Here is a 27,084-nt window from a genome sequence, read left to right on the forward strand (position 1 = left end):
CTTCCAGAAAACTGATCATTGTATACGACGGTTCCTTCGGAGGAACCAATAATTATTACTGTCCATGCACTGTACACAACAGTATGCCCACCAAACGTTTTCTGTAGGCTTTAAGAGCAGCTACCAAGGTAAGACTAACTAAGGGGGATCATGAAAGTGCTTCTGCTCGAACAGTCAGCGTCACTATCCAGCTCCTGCAGTCAACAGAGGTTAAACTTGTGTCTGAGTCACTTTACATTCTTAAGCTGGCCTAGCGGCGACCATTTTTCCTTTCGTGCGAAAAAATGGCATGTGTGGTAAGAGGTTAATAATCCCTATAGCGTATACGAGTGGGCTTCCAACACTCCATGAGCGAGCAGAGTGTGATTAAAAGAATGTTTTGCAAGAATGCAAAAGTGCACTGAATATAACAGCTGTAGTACTTTGAGATAATGGAAGGATCAAAATGACTGCTCTTCTTGATTACTCTGTATCTCAGCGCTCCCCTCGACGTGCTTTATCAACATTTATTTCTTTACTTTGCATGATATATCTTCGCTGGCTTAACGATAACTGCTGCAGCATAATCGTAAAAATTAAAAAAAAAAAACTAAGTCCATGCATACATACACTGAATTCAGAGCAAGTGATGAAACAAACGACCACCACACTTTGAAGATCGAGAGCTTTAACCTGCAGCCCTCAGGTTCAACAGTTCTAATTTAAGTGGCTGTTTCATGACAGTCACGCCAGTTGCCTTCAGCGTGCATATTATTCAAACCAAAGTATATAGGGTTCGCTGTCATCAGTGATCACTTCCGCTTAACACTCTGCCGACACCAGTAAAACTCGTCGATGCGTCGCAAAACTGCCCTCCTGCTCCGCTTCCTGAGGCATCAGATTAGTTGAAGATGCAACACTCGTTACCCCAGTGCCCGTATCGACAACACGAGACCACGTCGAAACTGCGCCCTACACAACTTGTGAGTAGCTATAGCTCTAGTTTTTATTTTGGCTACCACATTTCAACTGTCTTACAAATGTAGAATGGTTTCCTGCAATGCGGACAACACAGCGGCAGGCAGGCCGATTAAATGCTCTTCGGAACTCGTCGCAGGTCTCGATAAATCGTTCACTGGTGTTGTGTCTAAGTTAGGTGATATGTAGCGTACAATTCACATATCTGTGCTGACAACTTCTTTCAATCACTGGCCAATGTCGGTGTGAAGTCTGCAGTAATTTGGAATATATACGAAGCATGGGCCGTATTTAAGACAGACATCAAAATGCCTTTAGAAACAGGGAAGCATGGGTCCAGGCCAAGGTATAAAGCCCAGCGGTACCTGCGGCGCAGGCTCGTGGTAGCCAGCTAGCTGCGCTTGGAGGGAATGATCGAGACCCGAGCGCATCCGTAATTACAGGCATTGTAATTTGTCTCACGATTTCTAGGCGCTGCAGAGGAAGGCGCAGCTTACCTCAGCAAGTCAGGGTTCGAATTGAGGTCAAAGCATTTGGCACGTAAGTGTGGGTTCATAACTGGATCGCCCCAGTCACTTCTGAAATCGTGACGGCGCGGAGAACGATAGCATAAATGCCGGCCAATCTCGCACCCCCTCGAACGAGCGAACTTTTTTTTTTCTCTAACTTTGGCTCCTGGTAATTTCGCGCAAGCTGTATAGCTTCCATCTTAGTGCCATCAAATTGTGGCGCACTATACAGTACTGGGCGCGAGTTGCACCTACTTGTCTCTTCGCCATGCCAGTGGCCAACAACATTGACGCAGAGGCCGCCGTTACCGACAGTCATATGCGAACTATCGTCTCTATGCGCCATTTTTCAGGCTCTGCAGCTACTCGAGCACTTGCGTGGAATCGCCGCCGCTGGTTTCTTTGTGGGTCGCGCGTCGCCATTCGGTGTTGTTTTCCATCCTTTTACTTTCCACCAGTATCTCTGAAAAGATGGGCGCGCCCGCGACTGATCATTGACGCTCCGCATGTGCTGCGCATGCGCGCAACTGCGGTGGTAATGCCGGTGGCTGTCACGGTCACGAGAAGATGCTGCAGGTTAGCGATTGATGGATATTTGCGTTTCAAAGCAACACTGTGGGCCATGAGGCACGCCTTAGCAGAGATCTCATGGCTAATTTTGCCTCCTGTTTTTAACGCGATGGCGTTAAGGAACTCGTGTCGCAGAAAGTCCGGCGTTGGCATCGTCGGCGAAAAATCCACGAAAAATCGTCAGAGAAACAGCCTAGGTGGGCAGGTGGGCCACCTAGGTCATGTAATCTTGAGGCGGCATCACAACCTGCCAACCGGATTGTGAAGCAAGCTGCTCTCCTTGTCAGGTGGCAGTTAAATTAATGATTGGTCGCGAGTGGTTGCTCGGGAAGAGCAACCGGAGTCGCACAAGTCCCACCGGTGGCAGCACCTGCCATCGCAGGGCAGTGGCGCATCGCTTAAGCGCTGCACTACGGCTCCCAGGGATTACAAATGCTAAGTAGCGAATGACCAATTCTGCATATATTGGCATTCACACATTAACGATGTCGCGTCACACCCTTAAGGTGGAGCTTAAGTGTCCCCTCCATTTTTTTTTCTATTGACGTGAGCATAAAATGAGATGTTGGTGCCTGACAGCGGCGCCGGATACACTTTTTTTCATAAGGGATGAAACTACACTGAGACTGACGAGATAGAGCTCAACAAAACACATCTACAGCAGGCACAGTTCACAATGCAGATAATACTGTGCACAATCCAGAAATGCTGACACAAAATAGAAAATATCCTATGAGAAATGATAAGTCATAACCATGCACAGTCAACGAGAAATAATCCAAAAATACAATAAATGAGTGATGAATAATAATAAACAACAATAACAACGAGATATTAATATCTGAGACTCATGTTTATAATGCACAAAATTGAACCCATGACCATGTAACATGTATCCACACACTGGAGAATACCAGCAAGGACAAACAAGTACAGAGTCTACTCAAGCAACATATCCAGTAAGTCCCAATGATGCAGTTGCCCTTGAGAAAATATTTCAGCTCTGTGACTGCCCGGTTCTGTAGCGCACGTCGGCCATGAACCTAATATCTTTTGCAGACAGGGTGGTCTTATCAAGTGTGATGAAGTCGCTCTTCAGTCGTGTCCTAAAATTGTCATGGCCTGCATAGTCCAATACTCGTCCTCGTGACTACATACACATCGTGAGCTGTCTACACGCTCAGCTCCATGTTGAAAGTGTTCCGTTTAGGCTCCTCCAATTATTAAGCAATGAATGAGAGTTTTCAGAATGCTGTTCAATGATAGCGGGATTGTAAACCGTGAGAGGGAGGGAGGCGATTCATTTAAGGTTAGATCTATCTATTTGGCTCGAACCGCATTTTTTTTCGCTCATATCAACTCGCACTGATCTCAAAAAATTCAGGGAGGGGGGGGGGGGGGCACTTTGTTGACGTAAAACGCGGTGAGGCGAAAGCCTTTAGTGCGATGTTGCTGCTTGTGTCACTGATGTGTGGTTAAGGTGTTAATTGAGTACACAATTGTTTGTGAATCTTAAATGCTGGAGACACTGGAGGGCGTTTGGGAGGCATCCGTCTGATTCGACGCCTTTCAACAAACACTCTCCAGCGTCCTAGACAAGGAGAACTACATATGCGTTGGCAGGAAGTAGCGTAGTCGTTAGCACGTTCGGCTGCGGAACTGAAGGATGGCGAATTTCGCATCCCGAGTGCGGCAGGCTAGAAGCAGTACTATCCTCATGGGCTTGCCTGGCCGCTCCATCTGCCGCACTATTTCCTCGAATAAGGTAATGGCCGGGTGTCCATTGGAAGGCTACAAATACTACTTCTTTGTTGCTTTGGGAAATTCTTACAGTGTTTCGTAAACCAACCTAGTCTTCCACGGTACTGAACTGGCGCTGTCGAGGGATTTTAATGCGGCCTGTGAGTCGCTGATGATTGTCCCCATACGTGGATCTCATACTGGTGCAGTCGAACCCGGATATATCGATTTATTGCTTATACAGAGCAGTCGAAACATCCATTTGAAAATCTAATTGAAAAGTATTGCACTATTGTTAGCTTTTATCGAATTCGCGTTCAGCGGAACATTCCATGTAACAAACGGCACGCCGTGCCCCTGCAAATGGCGCTTTTCCTAAAGGCACTTCCGAGATCACTTTTCGAGCGCGGAGGCGCTTGGGCTCTAATTGGGCATCTGTTGCTGGCAGCGCTACAGCGCTGTGAAACCGTGTGATGAGGTTGAACGTGGGATGTGCTTCAATGTAGCCTTGGGTCTTTGTAGTAGGAAATAAGTCGAGAACGCAGCGGGGAATGTCGCTCAAAGGAGGCCCTCCAGCCAATGGCGTCGACCGATTGCCATGACGTCGCGGTTAATCCCTGCGATTTAACGCTAGGGGATTAATCACGACGTCATAAGAACCGGTCGACGCCATTGGCTGGAGGGCATCTATTGAGGGGCATTCGCCGCTTCGCTCTTGATTTGTATCTGAATTTTTTGTGGCACATCACTGTCATGCGGTGAAGCCAACCTAGCTAGCTGAAGCCTAGCGGCGGCCCTCGCCTGGCGTCCTTCGTTCGCTTCGCCGTCGAAAGCATGGCAGAAACCAACTGCGCCTTAAATCTAATGAGATTATTCTGTTTATAGTGTACTGGTAACAGGATCTGACATTTTAGACTAAGCAGTGGCTAGTTCCAAAGCCCCGTCCGCTGCGGCTTCGATGCGAAGCAGGCCAGGCCTAGCGAGCGGTGCGCTTCCAGCACGATAGTGGGCGGCATGTCGTTGCAATAAGCGCATCACTAGCGTAGGTGCAGTTCTGTCTTGCTTCCACTTCGCAGATAAGCTTATATATTGCTATTTTTTTATATTTCACGTCACCAATGTACCGAACTATCCGCGAACCCTTTTATTTCGATTTATCCGGGTTCAACTATGAACAATATCGCCAAATAAATAGCGTAAATCTCAGCGCGATTTACGCTCGATATTAAGTTCAATATTAAGTGTCAGCGCGAGCCATGGGAGACACGCTACGTCTCATTTCCGCTATTCATAACTTGGAAGGCGTTAACAGTTTTTTTAGAAACTCTTTACGAATTTAGTTTCCATCACGTTCCTGTAGCACGGAAAGAAATGGGTGTCTTTCATGCTGGGACATCGGACGGAAAAAGTGCCGGCAAGTCTCAGTTATTCGCAACGCTTAAAATTGAGGCTGCCATGCCTCTGCGATAACGCGAGAACTAGTTGGAACACCCAAGCACACTCCGAGTCCTCTAGATATCAGCCCCTGTAAGCGCTTCTCCGAGGTCCGTGAAAACCCGTGCAGTATCGGTGCAGAGTACGCAGTTTTTTACATTAGAGGGCGTTGTACACATTGAGCAGAGATGACGCCCAACTGCACCAAGATGAACCAGCAAGTCTGTGACGCCCATTCACAGCCCATTCGGTTAAAAGGCAGCATTGATGTTTTCGCATGTGAAAGCATCATCCATCTTTCTTTTGACAAAGGGTCTATGGCGTCTAGCTATCTTGTAAGACTGGTTGGATGAAGCTCGCAGTCGAATCAGGAGCCCAAATGTGGACATCATCAGCGTACAGAGAACACTCCAAACCAAGTGGGAGCTAAATCCGCCGTCACGCAGGTGAAAACTGCCAATATATACTCATCGTCGAGAATATATATATATATATATATATATATATATATATATATATATATATATATATATATATATATATATATATATATATATATATATATATATATATATATAAAAGCAGGAAACGCATTAGCAAATCCTAGGGCGGCTCATATAGACAGTGTATAGCCGCACTCGTGTATCGGCCAGGTTCCTTTGGCTCCTGGACGTGCGGAGCGCATTCGCCCGCTTTTGTTCTTCGAGTTGTGCGGTGTGCATGGTCTCTCTGACAGCTTTGGCGGCATGAGGAGCCGCCGCCATTGGCCGTTTCTCTTCCAACTGGAGCATGCTCGGCATCTTTCGTTGCTTTGGTCCTTTACGTGCCGCCGAATTAAGCGGCCATCGCTGCTTGCGCTGCTTGACGCACCACAGCGCTCGCCCGCTGTTCTTCGGCCTTAGCGACGCGTTCGGCCACCTTGACAGCTTTCTCACCTGCGCGCACCGCTGCTAGAAGGTGTCGTTGGCGACACGGGCAATGTTTTCTGTCTCTTGACTCACCCGGTGCCACTGCCCGGCCACGGCAGCAGCGGTGCTGCCGCAGAGCACATGAGAGTGTATAACGAACTAATGGAAGTTGACGACGATGATTTAGCCGCTGGAAAGTGCTATGTACTAATCAGAAACGCAAGGCATCGGGAAACAAAGCTTCTTTTAACGCGATAGCGTTAAGTCTCCTGTTATGGAGAAAAATCGGCGTTGTCGCCGGCGTTGTGAGCAAAAAATCACCGGACAAGCAACCTAGGTGGGCCACCTCGGTCACGTGACCTTATGACGTCATCACAACCCCACCGGATTGTGAGCAAACTGAGAACCGTGGCAGGTGGCAGTTGACTGATTGGTCGCGAGAACCTGGGTCACACAAGCCCCACCGGTGGGAGCCCCTGTCATCGCCGGGCAGTGACGCATCGCTGAACCGCTGCACCACAGCGCCAGGAGTGGTATGAGCACTCGCAGCGACCTATGAATGTGAAGTCGAGAATGACCAGTTCCGCACAATATATGGGTATTAACCCATTAACGCTATCACGTAATACATAAGGCGGAGCTTCAGTGTCCCCTCCATTTTTTTTTTTTGCTCGAGTGTTACTTTGAACCCCGCTTGGGGAGACAGTATGGAAAAAAAAGAGAGTTTTTTCACGGCTGTATACCATTTCAGGCTGAAAATTTCTGAATGTTTAGGAAATCTTCGGCTTCATGTTTTGTCTTTCGTTCGGCTTTACATTCAGCGTCGGCCTCACCGCGGTTTCCGAATGACGTCCTCTTGAGCCGAGAATGGGATCTTAAAGCATTTTGTGCTTAAAACAGTGAACTCTTTTCTCAACCAACGAACACCATGGCTACAGCCAACGTAGTGGGTAGCAGTGCTGTGTGCATCAGTAGTAACACTCCCTTATGATCTTATCAAAGCACTGGAGCTCCGCACTTTCTCTTCATTCTCCCTCATGCCACCACATTCATTACATCAGCGGGAAACAATTATGCCACGCAGTTAGCCGCATTGAATATAATATAAAACACTCGCATCAGGGTTCCAGCCTCGGGCCATATACGTCATAAACAGTGAACCTGCAAACGGCAACTCGTACTGTTATTAAACTGTGTCACACTCTCGCAAAGTAATTCACAGAAGCGTGAACTCAACTAGCAGTCTCTTAGATGCTCATTATTATTCAACAAAAATAGAGATAGAGAAAATACAGAAAACACAAAATGAAAATACCGAAAACAGAAATACAAAAACAGAGAAACTTTTATATGGCAACTTTCTCCCTTCTGCCTGTGGCCCCAGCTGTTATTTACTTTTCTAAAAAAGCTGTTTTGAACATTTAAAGAACATTTCATAAACGTGCTCATCCTGCTATATATTTTTCTCCGCCGTGGCATTGGGGTGCTGGCGTGATCCTTGTTTTAGCTGGCGTTGACATGCATTTTTCATCTTTCTGGTAGCTTGAAATTTTTAGTAGCAATCATGTCGTGCATCCAGACTTGTGCCCTTTGGCCTCCTTTTGTGCATTTACATTACCTTGAAATGTGGCCTCTTCCGGGGAGGGGGGGGGGGGGGGGAAGGTGCACCTGCTTTCTTCTTCACTGTAATCCAAACCTCGATTTCTATTTTATCTAGGAAAATTGATGTTTCGCTTTTACGGTTTAAACGCCCCGAAAGTGCTGAAATATTATTAAAAAGGAATTCTATTCCTACTTGAACAAGTTTGGCAGCAAGTTTTAGAACCCCCACCCGAGTATTGTGAAACGTTTGTTGTCGCTGTGGTTATAATGTGATGTTTGTCATGTTAGTTATTGTCCTTGCCCTTGATTAGGCGCAAAACGTTCCTTTCAAAACTATATAAACGGCCGCCAGAGGAATGCGCGACGCTTGAAGATAGTATGTGGACTCGATAGAATAGGAAAGAAGATACAGCACTACTACTGGTTCACCATAAGCGCAAACATGGAGAACTCCCAGGAATGAAGCCACACTAGCCAGCCTCTTTTACGGGTTCTGCAGACGAACGTAGTACAAGGCACGGCCAGTGCTCCCTTAATTGGTCGAACAGCTGGTGGGGATTCAAGAGGTTAAAACACTGGGCCAAGGACGCTATGTATGATGAGTGAAGTCGAAGTTGTATTTGCGGTTTTCACGACCTAGGCGGGGGGGGGGGGGGGGGGGGGGTTGCCTCAGTTTATCCAATATTGCGGCACTACGGAGTACTGCTTCTGACCGCAGCTTAGGTAGAATTGTGCTTGTTTTAGAATTTCATGATAATCACGCGCTTGTTTGTCGGTGATCACGGCCCGGTGCGAGTCGTTCTTTTGTTGCTCTACGGAGGAAAAGGACTAAACTAGAGACAGAAATCGCTGGCTTGCATGTGAAAACGGCTGGCGTGAATGCGCAGCGGTGGACGATGGACGCACCCTTTGGAGAGAATTTAAAATCAATAACATCGACGTTGTGGACTTGTGCAACGGGTGAACTAGAAGCGCATTTTGTTTTTTGCATTTAGCACTAGAGGTAAGCAAGACTCAGCGACTGCCATGCGACTTGCACAGAAAACAAGCTAGAAACATTTTCACTGTCGCAATAGTTTTAGCTGCTAAAGTTGGCCCCGTTTTGCGCTTTTTTGTGCTCATAATTTTAATGACCATGTGATACTTTAGGCATGAATACATATTTTTCATCGTGCGCACTGCAGTAGGATACAACCAAAAGAGAAACAGCAGTTGGTAACAGTGGGCCACGGTCCGCGGCGTGCTTTGTTACTCCGTTGACCAATTACAACAGTGTACAAGATCAGAATTTTATTGTATGTATGTGCCAAACAAGACGCAGACATCGAAGTTATTGAGTTCTTAATTTCTTCTCGTGGTGAGCTTCTCGTTTAGGTAACAAGAAATGCGTTAACAAAGGTTTACTTGCTTAGTCACATGAGAGCTCTGTTCGGTGGTCCTGAATGTGGGTGGAGCTTCACTGCCGACTTGAGTTGTATTCGACTATAAGTGGAAAGCGGGTACAATATGTGATCGCCTTCCCCGCGCACTTCTTTAGCGGAGCAACCGCACCTTGGCATCCGCCCGCCCGAGTTCATGTTCCCAGGCACAGCGAAGGCATAGGGCAGTGACGAAGTTAAAAAAAAATGTAGTAAAAATTTAACTCTAGTAAATCATTATATCATACTTAAAGGGACGATTCTTCGTTTCGCCTTCACTGTGAACAAGGCTACCTTGTGGGAGCCGAAACTTCATTTTTTCTTTTGGTCGGCGTCGTTTATTTTTCGTCATTCCCTTCCCCCTTTCTCAGTATGCCTTATGGCGCGCTTTTAGTATAAAAAAAATACTTCAAACCCCCCAAATGTCTTGAAGATGAGAAAAACTCTCCCCCGGGCCCCTTCGAAACTTAGGACTTCCACATATGCTACAAGAGCCCCACTTCTCGATGCGATGCGAACCCCTTGGGCTCTTTACTTTTGGCAAAGGCTGTTCGTATGCGTGCAGAGCATGAAATAAAACCAGCCAAAAAACCCGAACGCAAAGAGTGGAGGCATACTGGATAGCGCTGCGCTCACCGTAACAAATGAAATTTATTCAGAGAAAATACCAACCAACCCAAGCAGCGCATGCTATCGTGGCACCTGTGCAAACCAAACTTTAGGCAGCATATCTTTAATTTAGGCCTAGCCATGGGTTTCTTCAAGTAAAGAATTAATTCTCTGAGCGCTATATCGCAGTACCAAGAAATCGCCTGTGCTTGATGCCTTTAACGGTTGCCCCTTCTCTTCGTTTATTGAAGACAGGAGAGCCACGGAATCGAAACACTTTCAGTTGGGCTAGTTGGCTGTGTTCTTCGCGCTGGTTCATTGGAATTGGGAGGCAGGTGTCGAAGTGGCGTTATTGTAAAGATCTATATATCGGCAGCTATGTCTTTTTTGGCTGGTATATTCCTTCTTTAACGTGCCATACCAACAGGCCCACCATTCTGCCATGCTATGCGAACATCCGGCGCTTATCCGACAGGATTCACTGGGACGTTTAACCAGGAACACAAAAGCAGCTCCGGGGTGGAAAGGAATGACTCTGTCTACGATAGGTGGTTGTTAGATAATGCTTAATGAACTGTTTTATGTCATATGCGCCGCGCAATAGAGAGGGGGCTTCGGATTTGTTCCGACTTCTTGTGGTTTTTGAACAAGTACCGAGACCTTTGTACAAAGGAAGTTTTCCTTATCACCTCCATCGAAGGGCGGCCGCCGCAGCGGGGATATATAGAACCCGCCAACCCGCGAACACGTATACTTAGCAGCTGATTGCCATAGTCAGTGAGCCACTGGGTTGGTGACGACACCGTTGAAAAATAAAAATTGCACTGTTAAGCTATGTCTTGATGTGGCTATTTCAGCGAGAAGCTGTCGTAGCCTAAGCTTGACATCTTGTAGCAAGTTCATTGAGCACTGACGCGACCACTGCGGCTTCTCGCGACTTCAGCGACCTCCACCGACACGTGAAGCTTAGAGAGCTTGGAATATGGCAGATGGAAGCCCGAAAATAATAAAAAAAAGTGTTCCTCACTGCTCTCGGCTTCTTCATTATCATTAGCCTGAGTGCGCCCACTGCAGGACAAAGGCCGAGTGCCATTCATTCCTTGCCCAAAGCGATTGATATGCCGGCCGAAGATTAGAGTATACTAGTCTTGGTGAAGTTAAGTTACCGTTAATGCGGCCGGAGCAGCTGCGCTCCCCTGTCCCGGCGCTGCCACTCGCTTAGGCCGAGGATAAAGAGGGCGAGGGAAACGTGGCCTTTCTCGGGTATCTCCGTTCGTCCGTCCGCCCGCCCGTCCGTCCGTCCGTCCGTCCGTCCGTCCGTCCGTCCGTCCGTCCGTCCATCCATCCATCCATCCATCCATCCGCCCCAGTCCGTCCGTTAATTCATTCATTCATTCATTCATTCATTCATTCATTCATTAATTAATTATAATTAATTATAATTAATTAATGAATGAATTAATTCATTCATTAACTCATTAATTCATTCGTTCGTTCGTTCGAACGTTTTATGCACCAATGAAAGCCCTGGCTCTCTGACAGCATGACGGATGTCAGCAGGAATCAATTCGTTTCAATTAACGGATTCCTGCTGAAATCCATCGTTTCAATTAACAAAATGTGCAGCACTAATGTGCATATTAGATCAGGTATTTCACAGGATTTGGCCATAACTTCTTTGCTCTCTTCAATCTATATCAGTGATATGAACTCGTTGCTGGTCTAGTTGGTGCATGGTTTTTGGCCATAAGAAGGCGCAACATAAAACGAAAACGAAAAAATTGGGACAGGAGAACGCGCTATGAATGATATGAACAGTGATATGAATGTTGGCTTTCACTGATATGAAACAATAAGACATTACGCAGATTCCGCTGTAATCTATGCCAAAATGCAGAGTTCCGATGATCTTTCGCTCACGAACGAGACACACAAAACACAGCAAACCATTTGGATAAAATCTACCAGTGATGCTAAAAATGGCGAACCAATATATATCCGGACAAAAGTTTTTATTCATGTTAGGTGTCTCGGCGTCTAGTTCACAAGTGACCTGGACTGGTCCGCACATGTGGGCAATGTCTGCAACAGGGTGACTCTTCGACTTTTACATTGAAGACAAAAATATTGACGTTACCACAGGGGCCTACTGCAATTGTAATATTTATTTATTCATTCAAATACCCTAAAGGCCCTCCGGGGAGGTTATTACATAGGGGGGGAACGAAGCACTTTGAGAACACTTTGCTCGAAACAGAAAAGAGAAAAAAAATAGACACCATTTTGAAGTACCGTAAAAAACAACAACAGTATGGCACAAATAGAAAGGCGTAAAAATTAAAACAGCTGGGAATAAGAATACAAAAACAACCCAGAAAAAAAACAGAATGAAAAGAAACATCTGGAAGAAGGTAGTGGTATTCGAGGGAGCACAAAAGAAGGATTAATAACTCTATAAAAGTTAAGTGGTGCACAGACACACCAAATTCTGATGTGAGTATGCAGCATTTTGTGAAATTTCTCTGGGTGACCCTCGGTAGCAGTATCTGATGGTAGGCTATTCCAGTCACTTACGGTTCTAGGTATGAATGATTGTGTGTAAAGTGATGACTGACAGACTGGGCGACTGACTTTGCAAGGATGATCACAGCGAGGGAAGATGAAGCAAGGTAGCTGAAAGACGTCGTCGTGCAAAACGCCCAGGTGATAAAGCTTGTGAAACAGAGAAAGGCGTGCGTGTTTTCGTCGCAGTGACAGCGGATCTAATTCGACACTACTATTTCAATATGCAGCACTGGTTTATGAGGGTTTAACGTCCAAAACCGAATCAGGTTATGAGGGACGTCGTAGTGAAGAGCTCCGGAATTTTCGACCACCTGGGGTTTTTTAGCCTGCACTGACATCGCTCAGTACACGGGCCTCAAGAATTTCGCCTCCATAGAAATTCGACCGCTGTGGCCGGGATCGAACCCACGTCTTTCGGGTCAGCAGCCGAGCGCCATAACCACTGAGCCACCGCGGTGGCAAAGATGTAGCACTGGTGTACGGGGAATAGACCAAAAAAAAAAAATGAAGCGAACAGGACGGCTTTCTAGGGATTCTATGCTACGTATGATGTAATTATGTCTCGGGTCGCAGATTGCATATGCATATTCAATTTTAGGTCTCATTAAGGTGGTGTATGCGTGCTTGCCTTAGTCTGCGTTTCATGATTCCGAGTGAGCAATTAGCAATTGCAGGAGAAACGTTGATGCGATGATGCCACGTTAGATCCGTATGAAAATTACTCCTAGCTGTTGGTATGTGGTAGTAAGCTCGACAATATTGTTAACTCTAAAATATGAGGTTAGAATGCGGCAAGAGGAACGTGTAAATGACATGCACTTAGTTTTGATATGATTTAGGGTCATTTGTCATTGAGAACACCACATATTAATCGGTGTGATGCCGAATTCGGCACTGTATTCAAATCATGTTTTGTGACCTTGTACGTAACAAGATATATAGAAATGGGACCATTTTCGAGCAATGCACTTAAGTCTATCTGCAGCGAATACACTAGAACACAGACTTTTACGAATGTGAGATAAATGGCCGTGCTCTTTACATTTAATAGAGAATGAAATAAAGTATACCTACTTTATTTTTTTCAAATCTTGCCTTTATACTCTCATATGCATGTCAGAAAATACATTACATCAGATGGTATACCTTTCATTCGCGTCCGAAACACACACACAAAAAAAAAGCACCTAACCACCAAACAGAAGAGCCGATTGCTTCAAAAATTCTTTTCCAATGAGGTTATTAGATCACTAGAACAAACTACCAAATGATGTAAACACACGGGACTTGTATCGTTTGAAAATGCCTTGTTAAAATGCTTGGTAAGTGTATGATAATTCATTGTTCTGTGAGTGGCTCTTGTGGGTTTCTCAGTAGGCACAGGCCACTACCCACCGAGGGTTCGAGCTTCGCGCGAGCCAAGGGCCCCGATCAGCCGTCACCACACGCACCCTGGGGCACCGCTGCGGCGGCGTTCAACCTCTGCAGAGAGGAGAGCGGCTCGCCGCAAGAAACAGGCCTCCAAGTTCACAAAGGAGACGTTTATTGACGCCGTCCTCCAGCGGTACATACACACACTCAATAGCACCCCGTCCCGGGGCGCGCTCAGAGCAAGGCTCCGGTGCGCGCTCGGGGCTACAAGAGAAATGCGCGCCGCTAGAACGCCGCTGCAGGATATTGTCCCCGCGGCAGTGCTGTGATCTCTCTCGTGTCGGCCGTTGGGCCGTTTGCGAGAGAGAGTGGGCAGTCAACGCAAGGTGCGCCTGTAAGAGGTCGTTGGACCCCTGGACAGGCTCGAGCCGCGGCGGATCAAGGACCCACGCTGGCGAGCTCGAGTATGAACTGGTCCGAACGGCAGAGGCCGGCTCGGACGAACAGTAACGTACGCACCTTACGCTGTCTCGGAGGGGTCTCGCTCTCTCTCTCTGGGTCCCGCTCGGAAGGTCGCGCGACCACCCCAAACGGGTCCCGAATTCCCGCCAAAAGTCACCAATGGCAAAGGCCCTTGGGAAGCCGGGGGCGGAGCTGCGGCCGAATGACAGCGATTAACCACCAGCCGTCTCTCCGCCGCCCGAGGCGGGAGAAAGGGAAAGAGAGCGACGCGGGATGCCGCGCAGACGCCACGGCGGGAATCTAGAAGGCTTCCCACACTCTTTATATTGTAGCGAGAGCAACCCTGGGCTACGAGTCGAGCATTTCGCGGTGCATGGAAGAGGAAAGTTGTGCGCATGCGCTGTTACCATGGCAACCGGAGAGGAGCAAGGTGCGGCGTGCGCTTCGCTGTCGCCGCGGCCGCGCTCCCGCTCCACCGTCGGATCCGAGCGTGACGTAACGCGGATGAGCACTTGTGCGCATGCGCCGATACCATGGTAACCTGAGGCCGCATTCTTCGTCGCCGCCTCGCGGCGTGCAGCTTTTACACCCGAACCGCGCGCCGCATGCGCAGCATTTCGTATAAAAGGCATATATGTATAATGGGCGTCTGTATCACAACGTTTGACATGCATGTAGAGAAAGAGTCCAGCCACTGCTAAACGGAGCGCACAGAGAAGAGAAGATTAACTCTTCCGGGCCTGAGGTTTTTTCCTGGCAGTTGGCTACTCAACAAAGAGAGAATGAGTGTCAGGAGGCGAAGAGAGCGCCGGAGACGCCCGATCAGAGAGAGGAATGCCTTGCTAAACTGAGATGCCAGGCTGCCGAGCGTAATAGACGGCGCATAACCGCCGAGATGGGGCCTATGGAAGGCGTCAGTCAACGGGAACCAACAGAAGAGGATGTGAAGGCCCGTCCTGTGACTGATCACACCATTCGAGTTTCCGAAAAACAAGCTCAGCCAGGGAAACATAGTACCTCTCGCTACGTATATCCTGGCATTGCCGAGCTAAGCCTCTGCAAATTTTGTTTTTCACCTGCTGACGATGTTTCTCCCATATGGCCGTTGAATTTGATTTCTTTATGCTCTGCGCGAATTGAAACTGTACCATTTTTACTTTAAACTATGTGTATTTTTCTGTACATCGTGTGTGGAGCACTGCAAGTACCAATGAGTCGTTTATTCTTTTAAATCGCCTTTTCTTTCCCCAAAATTTGCAACCTCATTCTAAATCTACGCATCATGCATCTCCTATCTAATCACACTCCGAGAGTGTAATTACATAAATAAAAACATGAATTCTGGCGATTCTGTGTGCGGCAGCGGGCGTAAAGAATGCACAGCCGACGGCAATTTTCGCCGAGCTTTCATTCAAATTCTGATGGCGGTTAGAGACTAAAAAAAGGAAACTGTAGGAAACCCATCATTCTGCTTTTCGGCGAAGGATATATTATTATTATTATTATTATTATTAATATTATTATTATTATTATTATTATTATTATTATTATTATTATTATTATTGCTGCTGCTGTTGTTATGTGCCTATTGATTTCAATCACTTGCTGGAAGACATCTCCATCTGCTACTTCTATAACTGTGCTGAAAAATTTACTTCATTTGATTTGAATATTTTACGCTTATATTTCATTCACATGTGTGTCTTTTCATTCACTCCACCTGCCAGGAACATGTGACCTTTTTGTGTTAAAATTTTGTTTGCTGCATCCTGAATTCCATACAAAAATTTTGTGTTGCCGCGCCAACTTGTCATGCCAAGCCCCCAAGTTACTATTGGTAGACGGACCTGATGAATATTGTAATTAACTGTGGTGGCAATAGAGATATTATTATTATTATTATCATTATTATTATTATTATTATTATTATTATTATTATTATTATTATTATTATTATTATTATTATTATTATTATTATTATTATTATTATTTATAGAAATTAAAGCACAAGTGAGGCGATGTTTTGCACAAAACATATAAAATATTGTAACCAGCAGATCCGGTTCTTTTGTGCTGTGAAATATTTCAAGGTGCAAAGGTAACCGATGCTAGACTTCATCGCGCCCGATATTGCATCTTTTGAAATTAGGATATTACCAGAGAAGTAACGCGGCAGCTAAACGCAGTTTTTCTTTCAATTACAAATGCTGCAACCTTACTTTAAGTATTGGCGCCATTTGTTTACATTTATAAAATATTTCAGTGACAATTTTCATTCCAAAATTTTGAACTAATAATGTAATAAGGAAGTACAGAATGCTATTCTTTACTCCCTGAATTGCATATGAAAGCAAAAATATGGTCAAAACAGCGAGGGTCATTTGAAGTGCAGGTCATGACGTTTGTCTGGAGAACACAGCGAGTAGAGAAATTTTCACGCCGCTGTCTCTGTTGGACATTAGCTTACACTATCTCTCTCGGCTGCTTTTCATATGAAGCTCAAAGAGTGCTGCAAAGTTAAAACTCCAGATCCGAAAATGATAGCCCCGAGTAATGGCAGGCAGAGCAATAAGTTATCAGCTTAAAACAATAACACTTAACAGCTATCAACCACCAGCCGTGCTTAATGAATGACGCAGAGTGAGATTTGCGAAGCTTTTTGTCTGTGAGAGTTTTAGTACGTTCAATTACCGCCTATATACCATAGGTAGGGCCCAATGACAGTTGACTACCGCTAGATACACTTTCCCGTAGGTAAGTAAACGAGGCGCAAAAAGAAGTGGAAAATTTTACTTACTTCTCTATTCGTAACAAAGATGAGGTGGCTGAATTATCCTGACTTTAATGTACAAAGTATTAATCCCAACTTGTGCGGCCTAAATGTTGCCTGTGTAGGTTTTCACGTGTCCGCTGTTATTGCCATTCAGCTGTGCTTGAATTTCAGTGTCCTAAAGAGAGACATTTCCTTTCAGCCGTGCATGGAGGTCCCGCTCCCAAAGCGCCACGCATTGGGCCTACACCGCACGCGGAGACCACTGCTCGTAGCCTACCGCCCATTGCAGCATCATGTATTTCCGAGGACGAATGCTTCGGCAGCCGGGACCGCCTGCTGATAGCTTCACGCGAACAACGTGGCACGGGGAAGAGGTCTGCTCTTTCGCATCTGCTGAACGCCAAAAGATATAGATACAGTGAGTCTTGATGCTGCTGTTTCTTTCATGAGATATGGCATTTTTAGCTCGAAATCAACACCGTGTCTTTTTGGCGTTTGTTATCCTCAACCGTATACAGAAAGCTACTTTTGTTTGCGTGAGCAGTCTTGTAATTAGTAAGACAAAGTTTGTAAACAATAAAGCAAATCCTACTTTGAGCCCAAATACTTTTCATTTATTGGCTCTGTTCGATGAAGGCAGCCGCCAAATATATCTACAGTTCTTTCTTGCTGAGAGTGTTGCTGGCATGGACGAAACCTTCTCACGAACAGATATTGAAAGCTAGGGCACTTCATGGTCTTCTGTAAGGCAACAGTATGCATAAATGTGGTCAGCACCACCAGTGTTTAGATAGCGTGAATATCCCGCATGAAGTATATGAATGCTTTTATTTAGGAACCTTCCTTCTGCAGTTGAGTACGATACCACATCACGGTCAGACATTTGGCTTGCTCTTCATATTTTAATCACTTCTAGTAGTGACGAAACCAACAAAAGTAATCAACTGTAGCTCCTGACGCGCTACAGAAGTCATGGCTGCAACGCTGTCAGGAAAACGTGTTCATGATAAGGTAAAAAGAAAGCTTTATTTAAAAGTTGCATTATGAGAGACTCTATGCCCAGGGTGTTTGTCTTGTAGTTTTAGGCTTGGCGCATTCGTAGCTCTTGCCTTATGGATTTAACTGAAGCTACCTTATCTGTGAAAACTGTCGCTTGAATTAGACTCACGAGTTCGTTGGCAAGGAGGCTCTGTGTCAGTATGCACATTCTTGAAAATGAATAACCTAGAACGTACAGCAACGCGGATACGAAACAAATAACAAATAGCAACCGTTGACCGCCGTGCTTAAGTAATCACAAAGACAGAGATTTTCTAATCCATTCGATGGTTGGGGATTTCGTAGTTTCAATGGCATTTCAAATGTACTCTGAATCTGGCAGAATGGCAGTAACCTACCGCGGGCTACGTTCTGCTAGGCTGTTATGTGCGGCACAAAAAGAAGTTGACGGAATACGCGAGGAAGAAGAAGAAGTGTGTCCCTGCAAAAGTGGCTGCACATCGCTCTTCAGAAAAACCTCGCCATCCACGTAAATGCGTGCCCTATTTGTAGAGAACTGCATCCTCGCCTTCTCAAGAAGCTCCGGACGTCCTCCCACCGTCTGAGGTCTCCTGGGAACCATGCATGAGTGCAGCTGAGCTATGCACTGACGCTAGGCTTAGTGCCTCCGCTGCCACGCTGGCGGAGGTAGCTCTGCCGGCGTCTCTCGTGGCAGCACCTGCCACGCAGTCGACACCTGATCCGCGGTGTCAGGTCTAGCTTTGTGCTCCCGGTTCATTGGCAGATTCACCCCTCTTGCCTTCCCGAAATGCCGGACTGCTCGTGAGTGATCTGCCTCCAGGGCACATGGCCATCAACTCTACACCACCGGATGGGCCTCAATGCGCACAGCATGATGAGCAGGGTATTCCAATGGACTTATCGGCACCTCTACCCCTGCAAAAAGTGTCCTCGCGCAACTCACAAACGTCCCTGAAACGACAGCCAACCGATTCCATCTTCGGCAAGTGATGGCTCCCAAGGTAAGCGCACTTGTTATGTTCGAGAACTCGGTGGAGCTTACACCCGTATCGTCTTCTTACAAAGTGACCATTAAATCACTGGTTAACAAAAGCCTCACGGATATACCAAACAAGATTTTACAAGCTAACTTGGTCGCGTGCCACGGAACCAAAGGTTTTCGGGGCTTCACAGCCAAGAATATTTCCAACACCATTGCAGTGTGGCTTCCGACTCTGACTGCCGTAGAACGGCTGCAAACGCTCACCAATGTTTCACTGACAAGCGAAATATCAGTGCCAGTACAAGTGTATTTAGTTGAAGGCTCCGACTTGCAGCGCTTCGTCGTCTACAACGTCGACATCACTGATGATCAAACTGCACTCCAGCGTGAGCTGTACTGTGCCACGCACCGTGTCATCCAGGCCCGACGCATGGGAAAGGGGCGCTCTTGCATAGTCACCGTGCAAGGCCCTCTGACATTACCAGCCCGTCTGTACTATTATGGCTGTATTTTACGGCCTTGCCATAAAACTGAGTGCAGTATATCGCTTTAAATGCTTCTGTACTGGAAATATGCGCAAATCCTGCCCCTTCACTGCTGACGGTGAAAGTACATCGGAAAGGAAAGTGGCGTACCGATGCGGCCTTTGTAAATCCGACGACTACGAGATAACATCTCTAAGCTGTCCGACAAAACAAAAGGCAACAAAACAGGCTCGTTGTTGAATGACTAAGCATTGGCCAAAACAAGACAATATAATTTCATTGCAGACATCCAATCGGTTCGCAGCTCTCCAGTGGGATGACGACGAGTGGCCGGAGCTCCCCGAGCACACCTCGCATGATCCTTCAACTCAGCAACCTTCTAACGGTACTGTGCGAAAAGAACGCCTCCGAAAACAGCCAACAAATCAGCGCAGAGTGACTGAACTAGCGCCGGACGATATGGCCGCATTCGATGAACAAATCGCATGTCTTTTAGCGGAGGTCACCAAGCTCCGGCAACACAGTGAAATGCTCGCTCGACGTAGACGGGCAGCGGAATCATCCGCCACATCTCTCAATGGCGCAGCAACATAGCCTTCCTGGCGCCATTTCCCAGATTATCGCAATGCCACTGGGCAACTCTGCGACTTCTTTGCTCCGGTTTATGGTCAACCAGTGGTCCAACCTGACGTCAGTGATTCCAGAGCGCTTGGGCTAATAACTAGAAATGGCAAGTTCCAGTCGTGCTGGTGTGCTGCAGTGCAACTGCTGAGGTATTTCCACGAAGGTGGGAGAGCTCAAGACCCAACTACAAATTCACAAGCTCCAGGAATGGGCTATGCTGCTACAGGAAAAAAACGCCTTGCCATTGATTCCAGGCTTCAGTGCCTACATGTCTCCATCAATGATAAAACCTCGTGTACAAACTGCTGCTCCCCCGAGAAAGGCGGCGGTGTATGTGGGCTCACGTTTTCCGCATGTACGCCTTGCTCTCGAAAACTGGTGCACGTCGTGTCAAGAGGTAGTGGCAGTGGCTGCGAAACTTAAGAAGGGAACCGTTGTGGTCGTTTCATTTTACGTTAGACCAGCCGGTGGTGCTTCCTCCCGTATTAATCTTGGCCTGTTAACAAGTGTCCGTCGGCAGTATCGCGGGTGTCCGATTTTAGTCGGAGGCGACTTTAACGCCCCTCACCAGGATTGGGGGCACCCCACTTCAAGCCCTCGTGGCAGGCGTGTGCGGGACACCTTCACGGATGCCCAGTTTGTGCTGCTCAACCATCCTGGGACGGTAACACAGCCAGTGCGTCAAACTCGCAGTGCTTCCTATGCTCCAGACCTGACGTGGTGGCCGGGTCCGCGTACTCCCTTCCGACACATGGAGCCAGGCTGCCGGGGAAGTGATCATCACCCTATCATCATCGGTCTTCACACCTCACATTTCCGACCTTTACGCTTCAAATGTTCTGTGATCAACTGGGACAGTTCTCGCTCCTGTATGGACAATCTCTTCTCAGATTGTTCGCCAATCCTTTTTGAGCGCATACAAAAAGCTTTCAACAGTGCTACAACTATCTGGACTGATGCTGGTCGACCGGCACCAGACCTTGGCCTTCTCAACTTGTGGGCGGTACGGCGTCAAGCCGTGCTGGCTGCTACGCGAGACCCTACTTCGTCGCAGGCACGTGCGCGATTGCTCTATTTTACAGCTAAGGCACGCAAATATGAACGCGACCTCTCTCGGCGGCAGTGGCATGCGTGGTGCGAACAATTTTCTGCAAAATCCTTGAATGCCTCTCTCTGGCGAACATTCCGTACAATGAAACGCGGTCGCCGTTCGACTGACGCACCGGCAACCGCATGCTTCGCGGCTAACTTGTCGTCATGTGATTTCGCCAAAGAAGAAGCGGGAAAGTTTTCCCCAAAATACGATGCTGTGCATTCTTCATCCGCTAGTTTAAATATGGCAGGCATACCAGCGCATGTATATCAAATGCCGTCTGATGTCGACGTAGATGGAATTGCGTGTCCATTCTCTATGCCTGAGTTGCTGGCTGCAATGGATGATGTGAAACGGAAAACAGCGCCCGGCCCGGACAATATTGAGTACGAGGTGTACAAGAACCTGAGTAGCGCTGCACTCCCTCAACTACTCGACACCATAAACAAGGAATGGTTGGATGGTGTAGTGCCAGAGAGCTGGAAATCCGCTGTCGTGATTCCTTTCCCGAACCCAGGGAAGCCTCCGACGGACCTTGCCAACTTGCGACCTATCTCCTTAACTCCTACGATGTGCAAGCTGGCGGAGTAAATGCTAGCCACACGATTGTCATGGTGGCTAAAGCAGCACAGTTTTTATCACCCAGCACAAATCGGCTTTCGTCCATATATTGGTACAGAGGACGGGTTGGCTGTCATAGCATCTACAGTTTTGTCATCTACCCGCAGCCGCAATGTGCGTACTGTTTTAGCAATGGACGTTGAAAAGGCATATGACAACATCAGTCATGCAGCCATTCTGAACTCCATTGAGATGCTTCATCTCCTCTGAGAGTGCGTAGTTTTGTACAATAATTTTTGTAAGGCAGAAAATGTGCAATATGCCTCAGCGGCGAAGCGGTCGGATAATTTGTTAATATCTGCGGCGTGCCCCATCAGTATTGTCACCGGCGTAATTTATTATTGCTTACATACCGCTGGCTTGGCGCTTACAAGGCATCCGTGACATAAAATTTCTTCAGTACGCTGACGGCATGACGGTGTGGAGTACTCAACAAGATCTCCGTACTCATGAGGCTGCCCTTCAATCTGCCTTGGATGTTACCTGTAATTACGTATCATCGATCGGACTTCAGCTATCCGTGCATAAAACAACATACACGTCAGTTGCCAACCGCTGGACACGCCGTAAACTTGCTGCAAGTCCAATCCGTCTTTGTCTATCAGGCACCCCACTACAGGAAAGTCCGAGTGTAAAAATCCTTGGCTTAATGATTCATCAATCAGGATCAGCGACTCCATGGCTTTCTCAGGTAAAAAGGCAAGCTATTCAGACTTCGGGTTTGATTAGAACAATTACCCCGAAAACTGGTGGCGCAGGCTCGTTCGTTGCACGGCAATTGGTGAGGGCAGTTCTGCAGCCACGTATTGTTTATCCAAACCAGTTTCAACATCTTAGAAGAGCCCAATGGGACCGCCTTGAAGCCGTGAAGCAAGAGGCTATGAGGACCATTACGGGCCTTCCACGCATCACACCGGTCATAGCTTTACAAGAGAATGCGCAGCTTAATACCATTGATGAGCTCGTGCAGCAGCGCGTGAAGCGCGCAGCCTTAAGGCCAGTCTATCGCACTCCACGCATGCACTGAGGACTTATGCAACGTCACACTCCATTCTTCAGCCGCCAACGCCAGTTCTTCTCCTATGGAAGCTTGTGCCGCTCAGCGACAACAAGCCAACAGATAATCGCCGCCCAACGTCTCCTCATTCGGCATCGTTGCTTCGCCAGAAATTTCAGAAACAAGATGCTTGCCTGCCTGAAGGATCCATAGTTGTCTACGTAGACGCAAGCATACAAGACTGCAAAGCAACAACAGCTATCTACTCTCCGTGCAGACCTGCCCTGAATCAAACCTCTTGGTTTCAGCTTACGGAACCCCCTTCGTCCTTTTGTGCTGAGCTCGTTGCAGTTCAAGAAGCATTCTGCTCCGTGGCCGACATAACTCTGCTCCCTGCGTCCCGCGTTGTCATCCGCACTGACGCCCTTCAAGTTGTCCGGTTGCTACGACGTGGCAGCCGCTGTCCAACGATATGTCAGGACATCCACCGGCTCGCGGCACGCATCCCGCAGCCAGTACGTATTGAGTGGGTCCCACGGGATCTGCAAACCTCTCAAAGCCAGCCAGATTTAGAGACCCGCCTTGCGAATACAAACTCATCACCGCCTCGGCTCCTTCATTTCGACAATTTTACCGTCCTTTCATCAAGAAAGGAACTCCTCTGGCGCCGCACACGTGTTCTCATCCCTCCGTGTGCGGTAACCCTCCCCCGCGGTCTTCCCCGTGCAGAGGAGGTTGCGCTTTGGAGGATCCCGGTCGGGGTTTCCCTCACACCAGCCACCACTCGGAAGTGGCCTCAGTACCGAGAATTGTTTCCTCGGTCAGGGGGTCCGATATGTAAACACGAGGACATTGAGGCCGACATTCATCACTTACTGTGGGACTGCCCCGCTCTCAAGCCTACTAGGATCCGGCACCTCATGGTAGCAGATCTTTCACCAAGCAACCCTGCTTCATACATTGCCTGGACGCAGGGACCGTACAATCGTTCTCTACTGGTCTTCATCAAATCAGCTAGCCTTTTTTCATTCATTTAAAATCTACTACATAATTCATCACACCTTCATTCATCATTAATGCCCTGGGGCAATAAATTTCGCTTTTAAAGAAAAGAAGTTCACATTTTTACGTAATTCACTCTCTGGAGCGTAAGCCAGACAGAAATCAGTTTAATTCACTTTAACATGTACATGTACTCACCGCAGTTTGCGCTGCATGGCTACTGTCTTTTGCTGGTCCTTCGCCCGGTTGCTGCAATATCGCTCTTGCCTATTTTCATTGCCCTGCAGATTCAACAAAAGTGCCGCTCACCGGTACAGGAGCCTCCGCGCAGGCCACTCCTGATATTCCGGCACCCGTGGCAGCATCTGCTGTTAGGGACTGCCTGCCAGCCAGTAACATGTGTTGTTCTGCCGCCAGTCCTGCAAAACAGCGCGCCGCAGCCAAGCGGTCGGCCATTTTACGTTTATTCAGCGGCGCAAAAGGCACATACTGTGAGTCGTGGCGTTTTCGTATTTTTTGCATGTGATAGAATTTTGAAGCTCCGGGATCGTGTCTGATCGCTGTGTGTTGTCCTTAAGCTTGGGCAGAAAATACCATTTCATTTTCATTTTATAATATCCAAAAGAATTATATTTTTAGAAGAGTACGAATAGTACTTTTTTTTCAGACCTAAGCCATTATGAATACCATAGCTTTGCTACCGAATCGAATACAAATCGTTCAGCTAAAACCCGAATCTTATACGACTCGAATATTTTTACAAATATTGGCTGCTTGTGGGCATATTCAATGAGCAATGGTGAGAAACAGTGAAGCGCTGCTTTCGCAGGTATAGCTCTATCCTTTAAGAGACGCAACCCTGATATCCATTTTGGGGGTCGCAACACAAAATCAGTGTATCGTCCTTATCATTGTCTTGTTAAGCGCATAGCGAAAGTACCTTTTGCTGTTGGCAACGGGAGATAATAAACTAGCGCCACATCGCAGCGCCCGAGACGGGCGAGAGCTGTGCATTAAGCATGGCCTCCGAGGTCAGGCGTAAAGGCCCGGTTTGTTGAACCTGCCAGGGCCCTGCCCAGTCGTCCAATCTCTGAGGCCATGTATGAGGATAATGAACACGGCCAAACGAATGGGCGGCACCACGGTGCTCAACCCTCCATCCCGCGCATACCGATCTTGGCAGCATGATACACGGCTTGTATTGTCCTTGTTTCTCGGATAGTCGCGGACGAAAAATGCGCCGGTCTTATTCGAACTTCGCGCCAATTATTCGAAGAGTATTCGAAAACCTGAAGACATATTCGGTCCATTTCGAATAATTTCGAACACACACTATTTGATTCGTTCAAATAATAGAGTAGGAGGATGTCTGAGTCTGTATTCGAAATATCTGAATATTTGCACACCCCTAATATTTTGAGCAGAAAAATGGAGGGGACACTTAAGCTCCGCCTTAAGGGTATGACGCGACGGCGTTAATGTGTGAATGCCAATATATGCAGAATTGGACATTCTCGACTTTACATGCATAGACCCCTGGGAGTCCTCATACCACTCCAGGCGCAGGGGCGCTGCGGTGAGGCGATGCGCCGCTGCCATGCGATGGCAGGTGCTGCCACCGGTGGGGCTTGCGCGACCTAGGTTGCTCTTCACGAGCTGCCTCTCCTCACCAATCATTAATTTAAATGCCACCTGCGAAAAGGTTGTTTGATGATGATGCCACAAAGTCACGTGACGTAGGTGGCCCATCTAGGCTGCTTCTCCTAGGATTTTTCGCTCACAACTCCGACGACGACGCCAATGACACTGGGTTTTGTGCAGAACTGGGGCCTTAACGTCATCGCGTTAATACATTTTTGCTTATTGGCTGGGTTCGATACGGGCAGTTGCCAGATTATATTTCACCTATAAGACAGAGACTTCGCCTTCTCCTCATCTGTCTGGTCTGCATGGTGCTCACGTCGTCGCGTTGAATGTTTAAAGTTTTTGCACACGTTAATTCACCCTCCGTGATTTGTGTCACTTGGAAATTATTTAATATTCTTTAAACCACCGTCATTAAAAAGGTGTCACGGACTAAACATGTCGCTTTTCAGTCCTGATACTGTCTCGTTCAAATAGTCTTTTCCCGTGCACCGTACTGACATTTGGAACTCCCTTTCTATTTTTACTCGTAGGCTGCCTTTAGAAGCATTTTTAAATTTAGCGACTGTAGCTGACATGTTTTTACTATGCTGTTTCCTTGCGGTTTCCTTGCGTCTCATATCCTGCTGATTGTTACGATTTGTTTGTGCGTTTTTATTTTCTCCAATCATTGCAGCATGCGAGGCTGGAGTAGTCCTTTATACACAACGAAGGTCCAGAGCGCATGCGGGTGAAATATTTCTGGTAGATTAGGTCCTTCGTTGTGTATAAATGCAGGTTGTGGAAGCCTCACTAATGTTAGTTGGAGTCAGCGCCCGTCCTGTGTACTTCTTCCTGTGTCCTTGTTTTTTGTACCGCTATAAAGAACTTCGAGAAACTATCCTTCACCAACTAGCCCCACAACGTGTTTTGGTACTATTGGTGGACGGGCCTGATGAATATTGTAATTAACTGTGGTGGCAATAAAGATATTATTATTATTATTATTATTATTATTATTATTATTATTATTATTATTATTATTATTATTATTATTATTATTATTATTATTATTATTATTATTATTTATAGCAATTAGAGCACAAGTGAGGCGATGTTTTACGGAAAACATGTGAAATACTGTAACAAGCAGATCCGGTTCTTTTGTGCTGTGAAATATTTCAAGGTGCAAAGGTAACCGATGGTAGACTTCATCGCGCTCGATATTGCATCTTTTGAAATTGGGACATAACCAGAGCAGTAACGCGGCAGCTAAACGCAGTTGACTTTCAATTACAAATGTTCCAACCTTACTTTAAGAATTGACGCCATTTGTTTATATTTATAAAATATTTCAGTGACAATTTTCATTCCAAAATTTTGAACTAAAAATGTAATAAGTAAGTACAGAATGCTATTCTTTACTCCCTGAATTGCATATGAAAGCAAAAATATGGACAAAACAGCGAGGGTCATTTGAAGTGCAGGTCATGACGTTTGTCTGGAGAACACAGCGAGGAGAGAAATTTTCACGCCGCTGTCTCTGTTGGACATTAGCTTACACTATCTCTCTCGGCTGCTTTTCATATGAAGCTCAAAGAGTGCTGCAAAGTTAAAACTCCAGATCTGAAAATGATAGCCCCGAGTAATGGCAGGCAGAGCAATAAGTTATCAGCTTAAAACAATAACACATAACAGCTATCAACCACCAGCCGTGCT

General features: G+C 46.8%; 1 protein-coding gene across 1 annotated transcript in view; it reads left to right on the forward strand.

Annotated features, from left to right (window-relative positions):
* LOC144113807 (uncharacterized) overlaps window positions 1–27,084 on the forward strand; it is a 186,516-nt gene that overhangs the window by 96,599 nt on the left and 62,833 nt on the right. Inside the window, exons 6-7 of the mRNA XM_077647144.1 lie at window positions 17,118–17,336; window positions 24,030–24,233. Of these exons, the coding sequence (XP_077503270.1) occupies window positions 17,118–17,336; window positions 24,030–24,233 (423 nt within the window). The remainder of the gene's footprint in view (window positions 1–17,117; window positions 17,337–24,029; window positions 24,234–27,084) is intronic.

Source organism: Amblyomma americanum, chromosome 1, assembly GCF_052857255.1.
Source record: "Amblyomma americanum isolate KBUSLIRL-KWMA chromosome 1, ASM5285725v1, whole genome shotgun sequence".
Taxonomy (NCBI): Eukaryota; Metazoa; Arthropoda; class Arachnida; order Ixodida; family Ixodidae; genus Amblyomma; species Amblyomma americanum.